Consider the following 21,163-nt stretch of genomic DNA (forward strand, 5'->3'; position numbering starts at 1 on the left):
GCCATGCCCCTCCTTCAGTTCATGGGGTGAAATCTCACCTTCTCTAGCAAACATTTCCTAAGTGAGAGTGGTAAGCTGTACCTTCCCTCTCCTCCCAAACAGTGTCTCCACACATGTACTAATGCCTTTAACATGTGTTCATGGAGTAGCAATTTATGGCTAATGTCTCTTTACCTTTTCTTGGGCGTTCAATAAATATTCTATCACAAATCTCACAGTGTGGTTAAAGCACTGAATGAGGAGCCACACTGCCCTGGTATGAATCCTGGCCACCACTGACTAGTTGTGTGGCCCTGGGAGAGTTATTTAACCTCCATGAGTCTCAGTTTCCTCATCTATAAAATGGGGGTAGAAATAGTACTTAATTCATAGGGTTGCTATGATGATTAACCATATTAATATATGAAACACATTTAAATCAGAACCTAGGTAGTAAATGTTATACATACATAATGCTAGATTTTTTTTGTTTATTTGTTTGAATTTTTAATTCAACATTTTGCTGGAAAACAACTATATGCCAAGCACTAACCTAGGAGCTGAGGTTGTAAAAATGAATGGGGCAGGATCCCTACATTCGGGAAGTTGATATCCAGAGGGCGAGGTAGACAAGCAAACCAGGGGTGAGTGTAGACAGCACACTGTGAGAGAGGAGCATGTGGCACTGTGGTATTCTGGGAGGAAACATCTAATTGGACAGAGGGTCAGGTAAGGATTCCTGGAAGAAACGGTACAGGGTGTAATCTTAAATATCAAGCAGGAGGGGGTCAGGTAAAGGTAATAAAAGAGGGAGAGGGTGATAATCTAGGCAAGGAAACAGCATTTACAAACATGTAGAAGCATAAAACACCACAAAAAGCCCAGGAGTCGCTAAGGGATCTGTGGTAACGGAATGAAAAGTGTAGTATGAAGACATTAGAGCAGGCATGGAACAGCCAGATGACAAAGGGTCTTAGGAACTAAGGTAAGGAGGTGGGCATAAGTAGGATAATAGTGATACTACCATCAAAACAAAAATAGTAATAATGACAAAAGCTAACATTTATTGACAGAACTGTGATAAGGGCTCTATATGAATTACATCATTTAATTCTCACAACGATCCTATGAAGTTGGGACTATGATCATTCCCATTTTATAGGTGAGGAAACAAAGGTTTTGAAAGGATGAGGAACTTGTCCAGGGTCACATAGCCAGTTTGTGGTGGAGCTGGGATTTGAACCCAGGTGTGACCCAAAAGCCTGAGCTTGTATCCCCACTCAATGCCTCCCCTGAGACAATGAATTGTATTAGCCCCACTCTGTGCCTGTTCAAATTATATGCATCCTTCAGACCAATACAATCAACCTTCCTCATGAAACCTCCCCAAATAGCACAGACCTCGCACACTTCTTCCTCTGAACTGTGGCAGGGTTTACGGCCCTTAACCTCCTGTTGACAATCATATTTGATCTCTAGCGTCTTTGATGTATCATGCATTGTGCCAACTGGAAGACCTGTTTTGCCTTGTGGTACCTCTTGCGTATTTACAAAGAAAGGGGAAACTATGGCTTATAAACATCTACTCTGGGTCAGGCACTGTGCTAAACCCTTTAATTACAACATTTCATGGAAGATTTACTCCTCTTTCATATTGTTATTCACCTTTCACGTTCTGTATTATTTCCTGAACTAGACTGGAAGTTCTGTGAGGACACAGACTTGACCTTGAACACACTTGTTCCTAGACACGGATGTTTGGGGCACAGAAGTTTAATAGATGCTGTGGCTGTCCACGTGGACAGCAGAGGCCGGCTGGGGGCAGCACTCCATTCCACCCAATGCACCAGCTGGGGACCCAGCTCTGGCTTTCCAGGAGTCTCACTGTAAGTCCAGGAGCTTATTATCAAACCATAAAACTTAATGAATCCCTTCCTACTTCCAGACTACCCATGGGAGGGGCATAACTCCTGCTTTATGGAAGGGTAAACTGAGGCCCAGCATAGGCACACATCTGTCACAAGTCATAATAGCTGCGAGAGGCACAAGTCTTCTGTCTCTCCTGGCTTTTTCAATTGCTCTCCAACGGGGGTCTATCCTGAGCCTCAACGATCCTGTCCTCTAGGGGAGGAATCATAATGATCCCTGTCTGCTGTTGATCCATGAGCTATCCTCCCAACATTGTCCCCCTTCATGTCTTTTAAGACCAGAGCTCGACAACAGAGGTCATAGCTGCGTACACCCCAACTCCATCTTTGAGTGTCCCAGCCTTTTCACATCTTATCTGATTTTCCAGCTAGCAAAAAAATCCTCTTTGGAGTTAGTCTTCTGAGAGTTCCCACCTCATGACCCAAAGAGACCCCATATCTTCTCTGCTTCTCACAATGTCTGGTGTCCTAAGTGGCATATTCACTCAGGTCCACGGAGGGGGAGGAAAACATTACTGAACGTCTCTTATATGCCAGGCACTTTTCTCACATGATCTCACTGCTCTCAATAACCACTGGAGGTAAACATTATTATGCCTGTTTAACTGGGGAGAGAATTAAGAATCTTGGGCCAGCTGGCTTGAGGTCACACCGTAAGTGGCAGAACCCAGATTCAAACCCAGATATGTGGCCTCCAACATAACTTTTGCCAGGACATGGCTTTTTCTACCAGGGCCTGCCATCTTCTTACTAAGAAAACAAATCTCCATTTCTGACCTGGGAAGGCCCACCTGGATTTGTCTGACAGGCTTTGGCTGATCATTAAACAGCACTTCCCTGTTCAGCACAACTGGGGTGGAACCAGCTGAATGAAGTGTGTGCTGGACACCTGAAGTTCAAGGCTTCCATCTCAGAGTAAGAGGGAGACCATGCAGAGCAAAGCGACAAGGGAACTGTGCTCTTGGACACCACATGGTGACAATTCCCTCCTATCTGAATGGCATGTCAAACCTTCAGGATGCTACAGATAACAGCATGGACTTGGGAGTCAGGGATGACCTAGATCTGGATCCTGGTGCTTTTCATGAGCTAGTGGGAAAATTATTGAACTTCTCTGAACCTGTTTCTTCATCTATAAAGTGTGGATTATAATATCTACCTCTTATAAGAATTGAGTGAAGGGATGAATGAATGAAAAGGACTTTGCACGGTGCCTGGCACAGGAGAAGGGCTCTGTAATGGGGATGAGCTGCTCCCGGAGTTGCAGCTGACTCCAGTTAGCTTTTTAAGCACACAGACAAAATACAATTTCACAGTACTCTAAAATACATACATATATAGAGGTAACTGAACAGTATAGGTTAAACATATTCATTTATAAGTTTATTAATTTTCAGGTTAGAGCAACTGTACACACACCCCTTTGAAAAGGAAGAGTGAGACACCAACAGCCACCGAGGGTATTCACAGAAAAGCGGGGACCAGGATTTAGGGAGACAGAATTGAGTCACTAAGACACTCTGCTGAGTGATCTGGGAGAACTCCTGTAACGTTTTGGAGGAGATTTTGCTAAACTGTCTTTCATGTTCCGCCTTATCTCAAATCCCTCACTTCCCCACTGTCGCCCAACTTCCTCAGGTTAAAACTGCGGTCTGCAAACCTGAGGTATGATTCTGCCACAAATGTCTTTTTTTGGCCCCCTCAACTAATTTACTCTCCTCAACAACTCCGCTTCTCTCCTTGTGGCATTGCATAAGTCCTGGGGGTTGTCTGTCCCTCCCAGTCACTGAAGGGCTGTGCTATCTGTGGGAATATAGAGAAAGGCATGAGAATCTTTCAGCCGCAAATTTTAATCCACCAGTAGACACTGGTGACTCTCAGGTATGCATTTCTATCTCAGACTTCTCCTTTGAACTTTAGCTTTAAATATCCAACCGCCCATTAGACCTTCCATCCAGACTTCTACAGGCTCTGCAACCTCACATGTCTCCAACTGGCCTCATCGCTTTCCCGTCTCCGTTTATTCCTGTGTTCTCCTAACCAATGGTACCTCCATCTAACTAATCTAGCAAGCTAGAAATCTGGAAGTCATTTTGAATTCCTCCCTTTTCCCTTATCTCTACCTTCCCAATGTGAAATGTAATCAGTCATCAAGTCCTCAAAATGTAACCTTTTTATGTATGTATTGACTCTGTCCCATCATCTCCACCATCAATGGGTCAGGCTCCCATTGGCGTCACACTACCAGCCCCACCCCTCAGCTGCCCACCTCCAGTTCTGATTCTCTCCCACAGCTGCCAGACTGACCTGCCCACAACTCAAAACCTAAACAAGCCACTCTCTCATGAAAAGCATGAAGTATAGCCCCTTCCACGCAGCAGTCAAAGCCCTCCTTCTCACTTCAGCCTCTGCTCCCACCACTCTCTGCCTTACACCTCACACTCCAACAGCCCTAAGCAGCTGCATGTGGATTCTCTGAACACATCATGCTCTGTCTCACCCTGATGTCCCTGCCCAAGCTGGCCCCTCTACCTGGAATGCTATCTCTCCCACACTTCTCCAACTCCTAATTATCCTTGTAGCCAGCAGAGATTTCCTTCTACAGGCAGCATTCCCCTGGCTCCACCTCTCCCCTATGCTCCCCAACACTCTGCAGATCTGTACCATTAAACTTCCTAAGCTGTACATTGCAATTATATGTTTAATGTGTTTGTCTTCCCCTCTAGACTGAACTCCTGGGGCAGACACTATCTTAGTCATTTTACTTCTCTGGCACTAAACACAATTCTAAGTGCTCAATAAATGCTTGCTGAGTGAATGAACACCAGACTGCACTCGGCAAGTCTCTAAGAGCTGGTATCGTGTCCCTCTCCCTGTCTCCAGGCAGGGAAGATGACACCTTAACCATTCTCAGTTCTCTGCCTCAGGGGCCCTCACACTACAGGGTACTGATGTGAATCTTCACCTGTCCTGCCAGAGGATAAGGCTGTGGTACGCTCTCTGCCCTCTTGCCTCTAAGACAACCAGAGGCAGCTGGTACTGCTTTTGCAAGATTAGGACACCATCTTAACATTTCCTTGGGCATCTGTAGGCAACAAGTATAATACTAAGTGGTTTCTTTACAATTTATGGAGGGAATCGGCTGAGAAGCCAGATGACAACAGACACTGTCTAACTGGCTACCCCTCAATTCCCGAGGTTATGCTCACAACTTTTAACAAGGATATTCTGAGGAAATGACAATAAATGTGTTGGGAGCTCACCAGGACCTGTTGCCCCATAAATGCACAAGATTCTTAAGTCCTTAGTCACCCATGATGCCCGCAGTAATTAGCCAAGCCCAAAGAGTAACTAATAGCTGCTATTGGACCATCAGCTGGAACTCATGCCAGATACATCAGAAAATAATGTGCAGACGTGAGGACTTTACAAGGGATTCACCAAGTGCCCTGACTGCCAGGGCCTGAGGATAATGAGTGCTTGCGTGATGCTGATTCTGCTGAGCGGCAAGTAAAAACAAAATACCACAACCACAAACAAGAAGTCTGTCCAAAGTAAGAAGCCCAAGCATACTCTGGACACAAGGGGTTTACACGAAGATACTCTTTCCCAGTTAGCGATCTGTCATCCATCCATTTGAGTACATTATCTGGGCCTCACTCTAGGGCTGGCATTGAGGGGAGGGGAGTGTGTGATCTCCAGTCTGCAAAGGAGCTCATATAACAATGGCCTCCACCACCCCAGAGTTCAATACAGTTCCAGGAGCATAGGTCTCAGCCTTGGCAGGCCCATGCTGGCTGTGCTGGCCTTAGTAAACACACCAGTCCAGGAGGCTTTTCAAGTCCAGTCCTTCTGTGGCTGTACCAGAGAGGAAAAGGGCAGGCCAAGGGCTACACAGGTTCATGGAGGTCCTAAGATATGTGAAGAGGTCATGACAAGGCCAACATCACCGAGAAGAACGGCAAGGCGACTAATGTATGGTGTGCAGTTTAGTAATTTTACAACTCTGAGGTACAAAGAACCAGTCTCTACCCAACAACAATAATTCATATTTCTTAACGTTCTCAGTGGGCATCTCAGTATCAAATCCCTGACTTCAAGAGGTTAGTGATCTTAGAAAATTTCTACTTAAAATCTATTGAGCACCCACTCTGCCAGACACTGCCCTGGATCCTTTACATATGCTATTTAATCCTCACAAAATCCCTAGAAGCTAAGGAGTATTATTCTGATTATACAGATAAAGAAACTGAGGCTCAAGGAAGTAAAGGCACTGGCCCAGTGTCACAGAGCTAATACATGGCAGAGCCAGGATTCAAATCCCAATGCATTGAGCCCCAAAGCTCTTGCCAAAGGCCAGGCTGAGCACCCAGCCACAGGCAGGAGGAATTCCTGCGTTCCTTGCAGTTTCCCAGGCCAGACTTCCTCCTCTAGCCAAGAACACACAGAGTGACTTCAGGAAATCTTGAGAATCAGGCTTGAGGAGCTCTGGAAACACAAGTATCTATTTACAGTTAATCAGCACCCTGCCCAGCCCTGCAGACAGTTCTGACAAGTGGAGCCGGGAAGAGGCAACCACAGGCTCTGACTGGGGCCCACCTGGGCCCTGAGATGAGCACTGATCTGACCCCAGCCCAGACTGGCTGTGCCGCCATGGGGAGCCCCCTTACCCAGAGAAACGTTGGGGGCGAGGATCCAGAGTCCACAGAGAGTTGCCCTTCACTATTTTGCTTTTCTCTTGTACCTCAACTCCAAAATTTGCCTTGTCACCTTATCTAAAATATTGCCCCCATTACTCTCCATCCCCTTACCTTCTTTTTCTTTGTGGTACTTACTGCTACTTAACATTATATTATATACCTGTTTATTGTTTTCCCCAACAACGTGAACTCTCTGGGGCAGATCTTTTCGTCTGTTTTCACTATGGTATCCCTAATGTCTAAAATACAGAGTAAATACTCAATAAAATTTTGTTGAATGAATAAATGAGTGATCACACAACCACACATTTAAAAACTCTACTTCCATCCCAGTGGGCTACGTAAGAAGACTGAATAATGCCGACTTCCCAGGCAGCCCCAGCAAACCCATCGTTGGACCCTAACATCCCTTCTAAGTATCTCCCTAACCTCTCCCATCACTCACCCCCAGGCTCACAAACCCTAACCTGCCCCAGAGCAGGCACTAAAGGGAGAAAATGGAGCAGTGCCCAGGGAGGAGACACATTTCTCTGCCAGTTAAATACAGCCCAGGACCTTGGCAAATTAAAAGCTCCCTCTTTACTGAATCCACTCAGCTTTAGTTATAGGTCGCACTTTTTATTTTTGTAACCAGCCAATCCACCAAATTACAGGCTCAGGCCACCGGGAGGCACGCCAAACACTGGGACTAGCCTAGCAGAGGCACTGCCCTTTCTAGCCTGAGTGGGGGTACAGGAGTGAGGGCTGAGCACCAGTCAAACCTGAAAGGGCAGAGGGCATGATAGCTGTGCCAGGCAGAGGAGAGTGAAGAGCCTAGTGTCACTCAGGCCAACATGCTGCCCAGAGTGCAGCCAGATTGCAGGGCTCTCCACAGAGCAGCCATAGTGAGCTCTTAAAACTTTAAAGCAAATATGGTCAATTCCCCTACAATTGATATTCAAACTCCGTACCAAGGCTGACAAGGTCCCCATAACCTGGTCCCCGCTCACCTTTCTTCTGCCTTCTCGGACATCCCTTTAGCATCCTTGTCAACTAATCTGGCATTCCTTCAGTTCCTCCAATGTGCAAAGTTCTTTTCCACCCCAAGGCTTACATAGGTTGTTCTCTCTTACTAGAAAACCCTTCCCCCGAATCACTGCATGTGGCTATAACAATGAATTGGGGTGGCTGGGTCTGCAAGACTGGAGTAGAGGGACCACTAAGGTGTCTATTACAACAGACTAGGCAAGCGATGAGGACAGCTATAGCAGTAACAGTACATATGGAGAGGGTAAGAAGAGAAGTAGCCCTGAGTGACTCCCAGGTGTCTGGTCTGGATGACTAGCTGGGAAAGGGGGCCATCCCCCCTACTCCCTACTGTGTTTTCTAACACAGTGTGCTAGAAAACACGAGCAGGCGGAAAGTGGCTCACAAACATTGGACACTGTTATTATGCAATGAAATGTATTGAGCAGCTGCCATGAACAAGGCAGCGTTAATCATACAAATTATTTACTACAAGACAACACTTCACTCCAAAGGAAGGCAAGATAGATTTGGCAAAGGGAAGAATTAGACCAAAACTTGGTGACTAGAAATGGAAGCTTCTATAGTTTTGGAATTCTGCGGTTCAGAGGTAAGCTGTGGGGTCATCTTCTATCCAGTTTTACTTAAAGCAAATTATTCTGATTCTCTAACCTGTAAGGATTAGCCTTTATTTCTCACATAGTGCAATCATTCAACATTAACAAACCCATGAATGGCCAGGAACCGTTTACCAGCTAATCTCTATTCCCTGTTGAAAGCTGGGCAGGAAGGCCTTCACAGCCTTTTCTAACAATCAGGGGCTCTTCAGACAAAACTCTTGAGAATTGACCATCCGTTCTGATCCAAGCTCACCTGTCTGTCTGTAACAGGACTCTTCTATCCCAGCAGGCAGAGTTCCTGGCTGCCCCGCATACAGCTGGCTTCTTCCATGATGGCTCCTTCCGCCTCTTTAATCCCTTCCCATATGCTCTGGCCTACAACAGCCTCTTTCTCTCGCAATCCATACCTGTCACCTTTAAGGCCTAAGTCAAGTCCAAGCCCTCCTTACAGCACTGCCCGAGTAGCGATCCTATGCTGACCCTTCCCTAACTCTCCAATTCTACTGTGTCTGTTGCTGTGTGATACCCATCACCTGCTAACTGTGTAATCCTAAATGAGCTTTTTAACCTCCCTGGACCTCAGTTTCCTCACCTATAAAATGGAGATGATAATAACTACTTCACAGAGTTGTGATAATTAAATGAGATAATGTATATAAAGAGCTTTGCATGGTGCCTGGCATGAGATTAGCACTCAATAAATGTCAGCTATTAAAATGATTAGCTATCGGTATTCCTGGGAGACAAGAATCTAGAGAACGTGGCTTCCGTGGGGGTCAGGGCTGCTGAACTGACTTGACTTTGAGAAGCTTAGCTGTACTGAAGCTCAGAACTCATGTGTATTCTCTTTGCTGACTTCACCTGCTACAGCTCTGCTAAGGCTAGAGGTACGGTTAGCTTTCACTGGCCCGGAAATGAAAGAGGCTAAAAATATACAGCCTGGCTTGTCTGGGGGATCATGTCTACATTTAAGAATTTAAAATACAGCCTCAGGGCAAAAGAGCATCTCTTAGGATTCTTTCTATTCTGAGAACTAGTGCCAAGCTCAGCACAGGGCAGGGAAAGGGCTGTGGCCAGATGCTGACTCCACTGGTGGCCTTTCTCCCTCTTGCTCTCTTCTTTTGCCTTAGTGCAGAGAATAAGAGGGGCTTTCTTTTTTGCAATAAAAACTGAGTCCTCCTCTCCTATTTTTATTCCTCCTTTTCCCTTACAGAAGGAATAAATACATGAGCACATATTACCAAAAAAAAGAAAAAGGCACTCAAGAGCATGTAGAAAAAAAAGGGTCACTGTTCAACCCCCAACCCTATTCATCCCCTTCCATAGGTCACCACAGTTATCAGCTTGGTGTTGATTTCTCAGGGCCTTTTTTCGATATATGTACAGATAAAGCACTATGTATAGTCTTCTTTTAATTGCCTTTTTAGATGATTATATGTATACACACGTACACATATCTTCGAGATTCCCATCAGCCACAACCATTTATTGGGTGCCTACCCGGTGCCAGGTATTTGGCTGTACAGTGATAAGCATACGTCAAGTCTCCACCCTCGTGGAGTCAACAGTCTGGGAAGACAGATAATATAAACAAGTAATCAAAAAATTTCAAAATAAAATATAATGCAAAAGAAATGAATAGCATGCTAAGACAGAGACTAATAAGGGAGGGAGGCCTCTCTGAGAGGTGGCATTTTTTAAACTGAGACCTGAAGTATAAACTGGACAGAGCCATTTGCAGATCCAAGGAAAGGACATTCCAGGAGAGGAAATGGCTTGTGCAAAGTCCCTGAGACAGAAAGGAGCTTGTCCTGAACTGAAAGCTAATGTGGAGCATGGGGAACAGGAGGGCAAGTAAGGTTAAGAGGTCAGCAGGAGCCAAATAATGCAATCAAGGGCCAAGGCCAGGATTTTTTTTTTGTACAAAAGGAAGCCATTAATGGTTTTTAGGCAGGGGAATGATGCTATTTGATTTATAATTTAAATTTGGCTGATTTATGGAAGATGGATGGGAGGATGGAGAAAGGGGCAGTAGAAGAAACTGGAGGCCAGTTGGCTGAATGTAATACAAGCAAGAGCCAATACTAGCTTGGACAGAGGCCGTGGCAGTAGAGGTAGAGAGATGGGTAGATTGAGATATATTTTTGAAGATAGAATTGGCAAGGCTTGCTGACAGACTGAGCATGGGGAAAGGAGAAAGAAACATTAAGGAAAACTCCCAGTATTTGCTTTGAGTAACTAGATGAATGGAAAGGAAATATATTTGGGCAGGAAATGGACAATCAAGTTATTTCCAGTTTTTTACTGTTAAACAATGCAGCTCTGAGGATCCTTTCCACGTACCTTCATGGACATGTGTAAACAGTTCTGTAGGGCAGTTTCCTGGAAGTGGGATGGCTGAGTTAAAGGGTATTTGAAATTGAGAGACCCTATAAAATGCCTTCTAATGCCGACACCAAATTACCCTACCAGTAATAGTGTATTAATGTACCATTAACGACAACTATGGACATTGTCAATCTTTAAAATTTCACCCAGATAATTAGTATAAAAAATTTATCGTTTAGATGCGCATTTCCTTAATTTCTAGTGAGGTTGAGAAGTTTTTCTTTAACTTTTAATTATATAACTAACATATAAGTACATTCTCCTTGTAAAAAATGTACACAGTATAAAGCTAAATTCCCTTTGACGCTCTTGTTACTCCCATTATGGCTCCCTCCCTGCACCCAAAAGGTAACTATTGTTATCGGTTTTATTTGTATCCTTCCAGAAATTTTTCTATGCATTTTCAAATCTATATATATGATCAAGGATTAAGCGTCTTTTGGAAGTTGTATTTCTAGCAGTCCTTTTAGCATGAACAAAATACCTAACCAAAAAGTTTTGCTTAAAGCCTCTCTAAATGACATTTAAGCTGAGACCTCCTCCAAGTTAGTTAACCCCTCCGAGCCCTGGTTTTAGCACCTGTAAAATAGAAGTGAAATTACTGCCGTACAGAGTTGTTGTCAAGTTAAATGTAAAAGCATGTGGCATATACCCAACAAATGTTCTCTTTCCTTAATGCAAACAAGTTAAATCCAGGCATTTGGTGGAGACAAGAAATTAAGCCATTCCTAAAAGAATGCGATGGGAGACTCCACCCAGAACAAAACCCTTTTAATGTTGCCCTGAAGAAAACTTTGTTTCATACTAAGTAAGGCCCCAAAAGATTTGAATTTTTCTTCAAAAATCTTAGTATGAAATATTCCGAGCAGTTAAAAAAAAAAGTGTAGGGTTTTTGTTGTTGTTTGTTTTGCTGTTGTAAGGTAGAAAGCCAGAGGATTTAAGCATAGAAGTAACAGCTGGAGACTGGGTGTTTGCAGTTCCCTCTCAATACACCCTGGGAAGCCTGTGTGAGGCTGCAGCTTTAAGCAGGCAGTACCTCCAAACACAGGATATGACCTATAACCTTTGGGTCCCGCTGTAAGGATGCCACTGGTTCCCCTGGCCTGTCAAAGTACATCCTGTCATCCCTACCTAGATGTTCCCGGAGGTTGAGGGTCTAGCTCAAAGGGGCAGATCCCATCACAAAGTGTCCTTATCAAAGTTATGTCAAAATGTCCAGAGGTTAGGCTATCTCCCCGAATGGGGATTGGCCAAATTTCAATAAGCTCTCTTTTTTTTGGATCCACCAGAGGCATCACTGTATCTGAACTGATACCCAGGGCTTCTTCTCCTTATATCAAGAGTGCTGTTTGCATCAAGGAGGTCCTGCAGTGGCCTCTCCTCACCATCTCTACTTCCCCATTCCTCTAGGCTCAAAGCCAGGGATTCCCAGATCCAAGAATGAGCTTTAAACCCCCAAAATACTGTGTGTGTGTTTGTGTGTGCACATATGCATGAGGGGAGGGAGGATTAGGGGTCACAAGTTTAATCAGATTTTAAAAAGCATCTGTTACCTAAAAGATTCAGAAGCACTGTTGAAAGATATTGCAAACATATTCCCAAACTAAAAGAACTTTTACTCTGGTTTGAGGAATTAGCCAGGGGGTAGGCAAAGGTCAGCAGTGATATGTACCCCGCGCTGCTCCTAGGTAAGTTTTAGGGTAGCTGTTGTTATCAGTTTTATTTGTATCTTTCCAAAAAATTTTCTATGCATTTTCAAATCTATATAGATGTATATAATCAAAGATTAAGCATCTTAGAAGTTGTATTTCTGGCAGTCCTTTTATCGTGAACAAAATATCTAATGAAAAAGCTTTGGAACCCACAGTGCAGAGGGAATCCGGCACTAAACCTACAGATAGAGGTACTAAAAAGAGGTCCCTTTAGCCTGAAGGTGTAAGAAGAAATGGGAAAACCAAGAAAGCACCCAAAATTACAGCTCTGCCTTCACTTGTACTCCTCCTGAAGCTCCACCCCCAACTGGGACACAAGACAGTGGAGGTACCGACTAGTAGAAGAGGCTTCTCACGAGGAGCGCTATGAACATGGTGGACAAGATCGTTCTCCATTATGTGAAGCTGACCTTACACCTTAGGGCAGTTCATATCCCGGGTGCTCAGGCACTAAGTGCGAGGAGCATTCCCCAGCCAGTGTGATACACAAAACATCCCCACTTGTTTCCCAAAACTCCCTGCTGGGACAATACCTCCCCCAGTTGAAAGCCACTTTACCTTATGGGAACAGAGGTGGTGTAGTAGGTAATGTATGTATATGCCACAAACATGTATTAATATCTGTAGAACCTTTATAGATTACAAAGTATTTTCACTATGTTGTCTGCTTTAAACATCCTCAAAACCTTGTAAGGTAGGTATTCTCATCACCCATTTCATAAAAGATAAAATTAGCTCAGAAAAGTTCTAGGTTTTGCCCAAGGTCATGCATCCAGAAAAAAGAAAAGGCTATAAAGCTGGATCAGAACCCAAGTCTTCTGACTCCAAACTGATGCTCTTTCTTTCGAATCATCCTGAGCCAAGAGTCTCAAACCAACTACTTCCACCCAGAATGGACTGCTGTGTTTTTTTTTTCAGGTTTCAGGGGAAACACTCAGATGATCTAGGGATTGGCTCCCCAGCTCCCTACAAGGAAGCTGGTAAAAACTGAGCAGAGACTACGTCTGCTCTAAGCTGCAGGCAGTCCTTAAAACATGATAACCATCTCCTAAAGTCCCCAAACACCGAGCTCATCCCCAGCTGTTACTTAAACAGGGGCTGAGCAATTGAAGGAGGGCTGTGACATTCTCCAGTCTAGATCTGAGTAGAAATGAGAAAGCAGGAGAGGAAGAGAATACATACCTTCCCTGTTAACAGTTTTAGGGACCCAGAGGCAAGGCCACCAGCCCAATCCCAGCCCAGGTGACAATGCTAGGTGAGGGTGGAAAAGGTGGTAAAAGAGGTGGGGAAGGAGCAAGAGGAAGAGATGAGGACAAGAAATGAACCATTACAGGTATACACCAGCTCTTCCTCTACTGGCAAAATTTGTCATATAGATAATTCTGCTAACCCCTTGTGGTTCTGACCATTATTTAGAACACCTTTCAAGAACCTCAAAGTACGTTATAAACTGAAAAGAGTATGCATATTTGTAACGCTGGGGGTAGGGGAAAACTGCTCCCAAAAAACCCTATCCAGGTCCTCCTCTACCCAACACACAAACCCCCAACCCACAACTTTGTTGTGAGATGATGGAAGACAGAAAACATAAGAGAATCTGGGGAAAGGATTCTGAAATTTGAAAAAAAAAAAAAGTAGAGAGGAGGGTGAGCGGCAAAGGCAACCAGAATATCTCAAGGATCGAAAGGCAGCCTGACACCTCCACATCTTTCTTAGAGGGGCTTATTCTCTGATGTAGGAGGAAAACAAGATAAAAAGATGTGATTCTGCCAATGGAGGCAAAAGAGACTGGAAATAGGAACTCAGAAATTCTAGCCACCCAATTAGCTCATCTCTGTTCTGGAATCCACTTCTCTTCATGGTTGACAACCTAAAACCCTTAAGTTCCCATCTTGTGCTATTCCAAGAGGGAGCCTTAAAGTACCCAGAGAGATTCAGGGTAGGGGGGAGCTGCGTGGAGATAGCACCCTCTCTTATCTTCAAAGAAAAAGGTCCTTCCTCTTCTCTGAAGTGCACTTCCGAACTGGAATGAACCCCCGGCCTTTCCCTGGCACTGCTTCAGCTCAGCTCAGACTTGGGCAAAATGCTTCCCCAGAATGAAGGTGACCAGCCAGGCTGACCAGATAACATGAATTTCAGGCAGCCAGTGCTTTTGTCTCCTGGGCCCACTACAGTCAATTCTGGGGCAGATGCTTTGGTCTCGATCACAGAACCAGGGCCCAGGCTTTAGTCAGCCTTCCCAGGCAAACTCAGGGGCAGGGGAGGATCTGTGGTCTCATTTCCTCTCCACCTTGGCTTCTTTTTTCACTTCACTGAAGATTAGCTATTTCTACCACAACCAGTTCCTGTTCTCACCAGCTGTAGTTTCCCCACAGACAGAACTATGAAGCACTGGTGTGGCTGCCACCTGGACTGTCCCAGCTGCAGAAACAGACCCAAAAAGTCCTGAGCTAAAGGGCTTTCTCATTCCAGATAAGACAGCAGGGAGAAAAAATTTTAAGAGGCAGGAAGTAATTCTAAGAACACACAGTGGATACACTGGTGTCCATCTTATTATTATTTTAATCTTACATAACAGTTACATAAGCTCTTTCATATGTGAAAAATATTTTATAATGAACAAATGTGGAAAATGCATACATTTATTACATAGAAATATGTATATATAATAAATCCCCGACAGCAAAGAACATAAACAAAAGATGGTCAAAACACTTACTATAAAATGTCAAAAGAAATGCAAAGTAAAACAAGATACCATTTCTCATTAATGAAATTGACAAAGGTTTTTTAAAAATTAAATCACCCGGGCCGGCCAAGTGGCGCGTTGGTTAAGAGTTGGCTTGGGACACCAGCTCTGAGCAGTAGGGCCCTGGTTCAGATCCCATATGAGGGCCAGTGACGCTGTGCCCTCTACAGCTAAGATGGTGAACAACAGCTCGATCTGGAGCTGGGCTGCCATGAGTTGCCAGCGACAGCGTAGGCTGCAGTGCAGCTGCAGTGGGCTGCCGTAAAGCTACCGTGAGTGGCCGGCAGCCGGCGTGAGCTGCCAGAACTGCCATGAGCAACCGCCCAGTGGCTGACGACCCATCTGCCTCATTCGAAAAGAGCGCAATAATAATACCAACAAGGGCCAGTGAAGCGACGTCCTACACAACTAGACTGAAGAACAAAAGGACAGCAATTTATCTGTTCCCCTTCCCCGATTCCCCAATGCTGTTCCCTCTCCCAATTCCCCAATAAAATCTTTAAAAAAAAAATTTAAATCATCCAGTAATGGTTAGCTCATAGAGAAAGGAAGACACACTATGAGTGGAAAAGCCAACTGGTACAACTTTTTTAGAAGGCATATTTCTCAAAGGCCTTTAAAAAGCATATACCCTTTGACCCAATCATTTGACTTCTAGTAATTTATCCTAAGAAAATAATCAGAAATACACAAATATTTATGCACAGGATATTCATCACAGGGTTATTCATAGTAGCGAGTGTGAGAGAGAAATATAAGGCAGTAATAAAATATGTTATGGAGTACTATACAGCCATGAAATCATGATACTGAAGAATATTTAAATGAGAAAATGCTTAAAATAGTAAAATAAAAATCAGTTTACAAAACAATATGCACAATATAATCCTGTTAGAATATGTAGGTACATCAATAGTAGATAGAGAGATTAAAGGTGATTTTAATATGTTTACTTCCAAATTTGCTTAATAAACATGCATTATTTTCATAATCAGGAGAAAAGAAGCTATTCTCAATCCTCCTTTGAGGACACTCATATGCATTACTGCCTTTTTAGAAAACCATTTGGAAATGTGTACTTAGGAACCTAAAACCATATCCTACAAACTGGCATGTTCAATTTTGAGTTTCTTTCCTAAGGAAAACTCTAAATATTGAAAAGGCTTTGTACACCAACATGCTCATCACAGCATTGTTAATGATGGCAAACAGAAGCAAACAACTTACAACAATGGGGGGTAGTTAAGTAAATAATGGTACATTCACTTGATGGCCCATTGTACATTGTACAAGCATTTAAAAATGTTTACAATGATTAGTGCGGGAAAACTAATAAAATAAAATTTAAAAACTGGATTTTTAAAACACATTGGCTCCATTTGGTAAAGGAACTAAAGAAAATATGGATGTTCTTCAATCTAAATCTTCAATCTTCTTCTTTCTAAATTGCCCATACTTTTTTTTAGAGATTGAGTATTGCTTTAAGAGAAAAAGGCGGGGAGGGGGGAAACAACCCTGAATCTCCCTCTGAGCAATGGAAACATTCCCAAATGACAAGGAGTCCATTCCATCAGACCATCCCCACACACACATACACACACCTCCCCCAGTCTAAGGCAAGGGCATAGGGGAAGGTCAAGGGAATGAGGATCTTCTCTCTGTGGCCTAGGGTCTTCTCAGTGGGGTCTCTGAACAAGAGGGGGTTCCTGTGACCAGCTGCTGCTGTCAAGGGCCCTTTCCCTCCCCCAAGTCCTATTCCAGCCTGAACTAATTCACCAAAATCTCCAGAGCTAGAGAAACAATTTCCACGATGGCTACTTGGAACTTGATATTTAGTCCAACTTTTTCCCAGCCCCTTTCTGTGTCAAAGGAGGCCCCTCAAAGCCTCTTAGACAACTAGCACCCAGGCCAGCTTAGCTCCTACATCAAAGTTACACTTATAGCAAAACCCCAAGTCCTCAGTCATCACCAGGGAAATGTGAGAGGAGGAGCCAGGGCAGGGACAGCCTGTCACACAATTCCACCCCCATGCCCTAAGAGCCTCCTCCTGAAGGCTATCCAGGGCTTTTTCTGGCATCAGAACCTTTAAACTTCATTTCAGTCTATAATAAGTCAGCAAAGAGAAAAATCAGGGTGGAAACACAGCAAAGGCAGAGAGCTTTCCCTTCAACGCCCTTAGGGTCATCTGTTTTCCCTTTCTAAGGCAAGGCTAGTACTGGCCAGAGTGCTAGCTTCTGAGTAACTGAGGGTAGACAGTAATATAGTTGGGACCAAAATAGACTGTGGCTTTATCAGACCAGAGATCAGCTCTCATTCTGGTATTAATAAAAAGGACCCCCAATAACTGGCCATCCCTAAACTTCTCAATATTCAACAGAATGGGAGCTGCTGCTCAGATAGGGAGGATTCCAAGGAAATAGCGTAAAGCAGCTTCGCAACCTTTTTCATATGAGAGCATACCTAGAAAATAATACTATTTGTATAGTACACGGGGTATGGTGAAAGCTGATCCCGGCCAGAGGGGACCAATCGGCGACTTCAGCTGCCCCCAGGGATGAGGGGATCAGTATCCCAGCACGCCAGTAGGGAAGCCCTGGATTAGAGCACTGGGCTGGGTTAGGACTCTTGGGATCCATGTACTGAACAAATCAACTCATGGCCCCAGACCTCGAGCTCTCCAACCTCGGCTGACAGGCCATGGGTCAGATCATGTGTCTGCACCAGAAAGCTGGGAGCCGCTGGTCTTGACTCAGCAATGATACAACTTCCCCAAACCATGGTGCTTTTCAAGGGAGTTTCCATACATACATTGCGACTGGGGAAGCCCTCCATCTGACGGCAACGACATAACCCTGAGATTGGCTATATAAAATGAGGTAATTGATTTCATCGGATTTCTAAACTTCAAATCCCTTTTTGGGAACACAAGTGGTCTCAGATTGCTAAGTCATTGCTAAGAGCTACAAATTTAAAAGCTACTACTTACTGAGCATATAGTAGATGCCAGACTCTTCTAAGTACTTCATTTCCAGTTTCATTAAGTCCACACAACAACCTCATGTGGCAAATACTATTTTTATCCCCATTTATAAGAGGAAACTGGGACTCAAAGAGATTAAGTAACTTGCTTGAGGTCAAACACTTTTCTAACTGGACACTGTGGGAAGCCAGTATTTGAGCCCATTTTGACTTGAAAGTCCATATGCTTAACCAGGACACCAATAGGACACCTCGACAAAACCCTCAAATACTATTTGGCTTTTTCTGAAAGCAAATCAATCATAGTGAAGCTGACAATCTGGGAAAGAAAAGGGTGAAAAAGGAGCAGCTTGTCTGACTCACACAATCAAGAAAAGCAGCTAATCTATATTGAGTACTATATTGGGTGCCAATTGCCTTATACAAGGCTCACCTAATTCTCACAGTCCCATCAGGAAAGGTACTATTAGCCCCAATTTACAGATTAGTAAATCTATAAAATTTATAGATGACGCTTAGAGAAGTTAAGACGATTGCTAAGACTGAGCCCTTGCTTTTTCTACTATACTCTGCTTCTCCTGACTGCAAGAAATATACCTGAGCCTATTCCAGGGTCAAACATCCAACAGCCAGTACTATTCCTGAAGGATAGTACAAAGGGCATGTTTCAGGACCAGAGGAAAAGGGATCTTTAAAAGCCCCCAGAAAAGAACTGTGTTGGAAAAGTTGAGGTAAAATCCCCTTCTCTTCTAAGACAACTAACTAGCCCTGGCCTGCCCTGTTCCAACCCCCCATCAACAGCAGCTCAGGCACACAGAAATAAGACCAAAACAAAAGCCACAAGGAAACAAATCAAAACTTTATATAGAAAGGAAGGCTTGCAAGTGGGTGGTCTGGTCCCCTGCTTAACCTAGGCTCTCTAAGTGCTCTGGCTAGTAATCAGGACACCACGTGCATTTTGTGGATATTAAGCCATCAATTTGCCAACTAAACAAATTTATCAACCAAGCTCCAAGGAAGACATGATCAACTCCAGTTCTGAGTTCTCACAACAAATGCCCTGGCAGCCCCTACATACGGCAGCCCCATCCCCAGTCCACCTCAGACCATCCCTTTCTCTCCAATTTCTGAGGCTACCTTGTGCCAGATCACTGGGGGTTTTCATACCCCCACTGGAGGCAGATTCCCTCCCACTCTTTTTCCCAACAGTTGAGCTCTTGTTCTCAAGAGCACAGAATCCCAGGCTCTCCTCCTCAGCCTTTGAGATGGCCACAGCACATTAGTAATCACTGACTCACTCCATTCCCCATGAGGAAGCTAGGGGAAATTCAGAGGGGCACAGGATGTGTGGCCCAGATCCCTCTGGCCCTTCGCAGAGCTGGTGGGCAGAGAGGTGCCAGTAACACTGCTTCCCCTTGGACCCCCGTGCATCCTCTCTGCTTTGGCTGTGGTACCAGTGGACGGATGTCAGGCTCTCCACCTTCAGAGAGGCCAGGATCTCTAGACAGCTCCACTGATGCCAACAGATCTAATCTCCCTATTCCAAGGCAGATGAAATCCAATAGGCTGCTAAGTCCACAACTTATCCCTCCTCATGGGCAAAGGCAAAGTCAGCCCTTCAGGCCATACCAACAATGATGGCAGCGTTAACACTGCCTCTCAGAGAGTTCTTGGAGGAACTGGGAACTATTTCCCCAAGTCTTTTACCTCCGTTAGCAAATATTCCATCACCTAGTTCACTTTCTTTCTCCAAAGCTTCATTTTTAGCTCCAACATATTCTCAGGCTCCATCCCAGTGATACCATCTCAGCCCCTCTCTATTCAGAGTCACCGACATTAATGTCCAATTCCCTCACCAAAGCAGAATCCCAAAGTCAGCTCTAAAAACTCATCTGTACAGATCATTTGGTTACCTACAAAAGACTTTTTAAAAAGCACAGGCAAGGAACACAAGCCAGCCACTAAGGCTTGACATAAAAGGGGAGGAGGGCGGGTTGGTTTGTGTATTGTTTCAATTGGAAAAATACACTAGTGAAATGGCTTATCCACATGTTCAGCCCTTTTAGGCAAATCCCACTATAACTTTTGCAGGATGCCTGCAGGCCGTTCTGAAAATAAGTAGAATGGCATCCCTCTTTATTCCACCCCCTCCAAGAGCTGCCAGCCCCCTCCCCATTCCCGCTTCTCTCCCTCAAACATCTGGTCCGGGCTGGGAGTGGGACCCACTCCCTGGAAAGCCTCCATGTTAACACGAGAGGCGGTCTCCCCAGTCAGAGAGCCCTGACTCAGGGTGAGGAGTGGGCCGGCCCCAAGCTTCTGAATTCCCCCGCACCAGCCCAAGACTTAGGAATGAGGATTCTAAGGACCCGGGGAGACTGTAGGGGAAGCGAGGAGAAGTAAGAAGGACAGCAGAAGGCAGGGAAAGGAGGGAAGAAGTCTGGATCCTGGGGCGGTCCCGAGCTGGGGACCCTTTCTCCTAAGCATCCAGCGGTTGAGGCGTCGGTGGGGAGGTCCCCGATAGGGCTGTCCGGGCCGGCCGGCGGCTGCTCAGAGGTTCCCGAAAAGGCACTGGAGGCCGGGGTCTGTCGGAAGCCCTGACTGAAGGGGTGGGCCGGACGGGGGAACTGAGGCCAAGTCCCACACGGGGCGCTGGGACCTGGGGGGCAGTAGGAGGGGAAAGAGACTGGGCTCCGCTCTCACCAGCACCAAGGCGAACCTCTCTTCCAGCTCACAGGGCTCAGGCATCGGCATCTTGCCGGGCGGCGGCAGCAGGGAGACAGAGGGCGGTTCACCCGCGCCCCCCTCAGCGCTCTCCAGGTTGCCCATCGCCGCGGGGCCCCCTCGGGGGCCTCAGCCCCCCACCTCCACGCCCGGGGGCCTTGGGCTCGACCGCTTGGACCCGGCTCCTCCCTCAGCGCCGGCTATCCCAGTCCTGACTCCTCCGCCCGATCGGGGGCGCCAGGGGCTCCTCGGGGGTCCCGCAGGCGATGGCGCTCGGCGAGGGCAGAGGCGGCGCAGCGGACAGTGGCACAGAAACGACCCGGCACTACAGCCACGGCTTTCGCTCACACCCGCGCCTTGCGGCTCTCGGCGCGCCGCCCCG

At 45.4% G+C, this 21,163-nt stretch overlaps 1 protein-coding gene across 2 annotated transcripts in view; it reads right to left on the reverse strand.

The window, feature by feature from the left end:
- FMNL3 (formin like 3) overlaps positions 1 to 21,157 on the reverse strand; it is a 50,447-nt gene extending 29,290 nt beyond the window's left edge. For both annotated transcript variants that reach the window (XM_019662288.1, XM_019662287.1), the window contains exon 1: positions 20,761 to 21,157. In XM_019662288.1, coding sequence (XP_019517833.1) covers positions 20,761 to 20,886 — 126 coding nt within the window. In that variant the 5' untranslated portion in view covers positions 20,887 to 21,157. The remainder of the gene's footprint in view (positions 1 to 20,760) is intronic.
- Between the last annotated feature and the right edge of the window lie 6 nt (positions 21,158 to 21,163).

This window comes from Hipposideros armiger, unplaced genomic scaffold, assembly GCF_001890085.2.
Source record: "Hipposideros armiger isolate ML-2016 unplaced genomic scaffold, ASM189008v1 scaffold_371, whole genome shotgun sequence".
Taxonomy (NCBI): domain Eukaryota; kingdom Metazoa; phylum Chordata; class Mammalia; order Chiroptera; family Hipposideridae; genus Hipposideros; species Hipposideros armiger.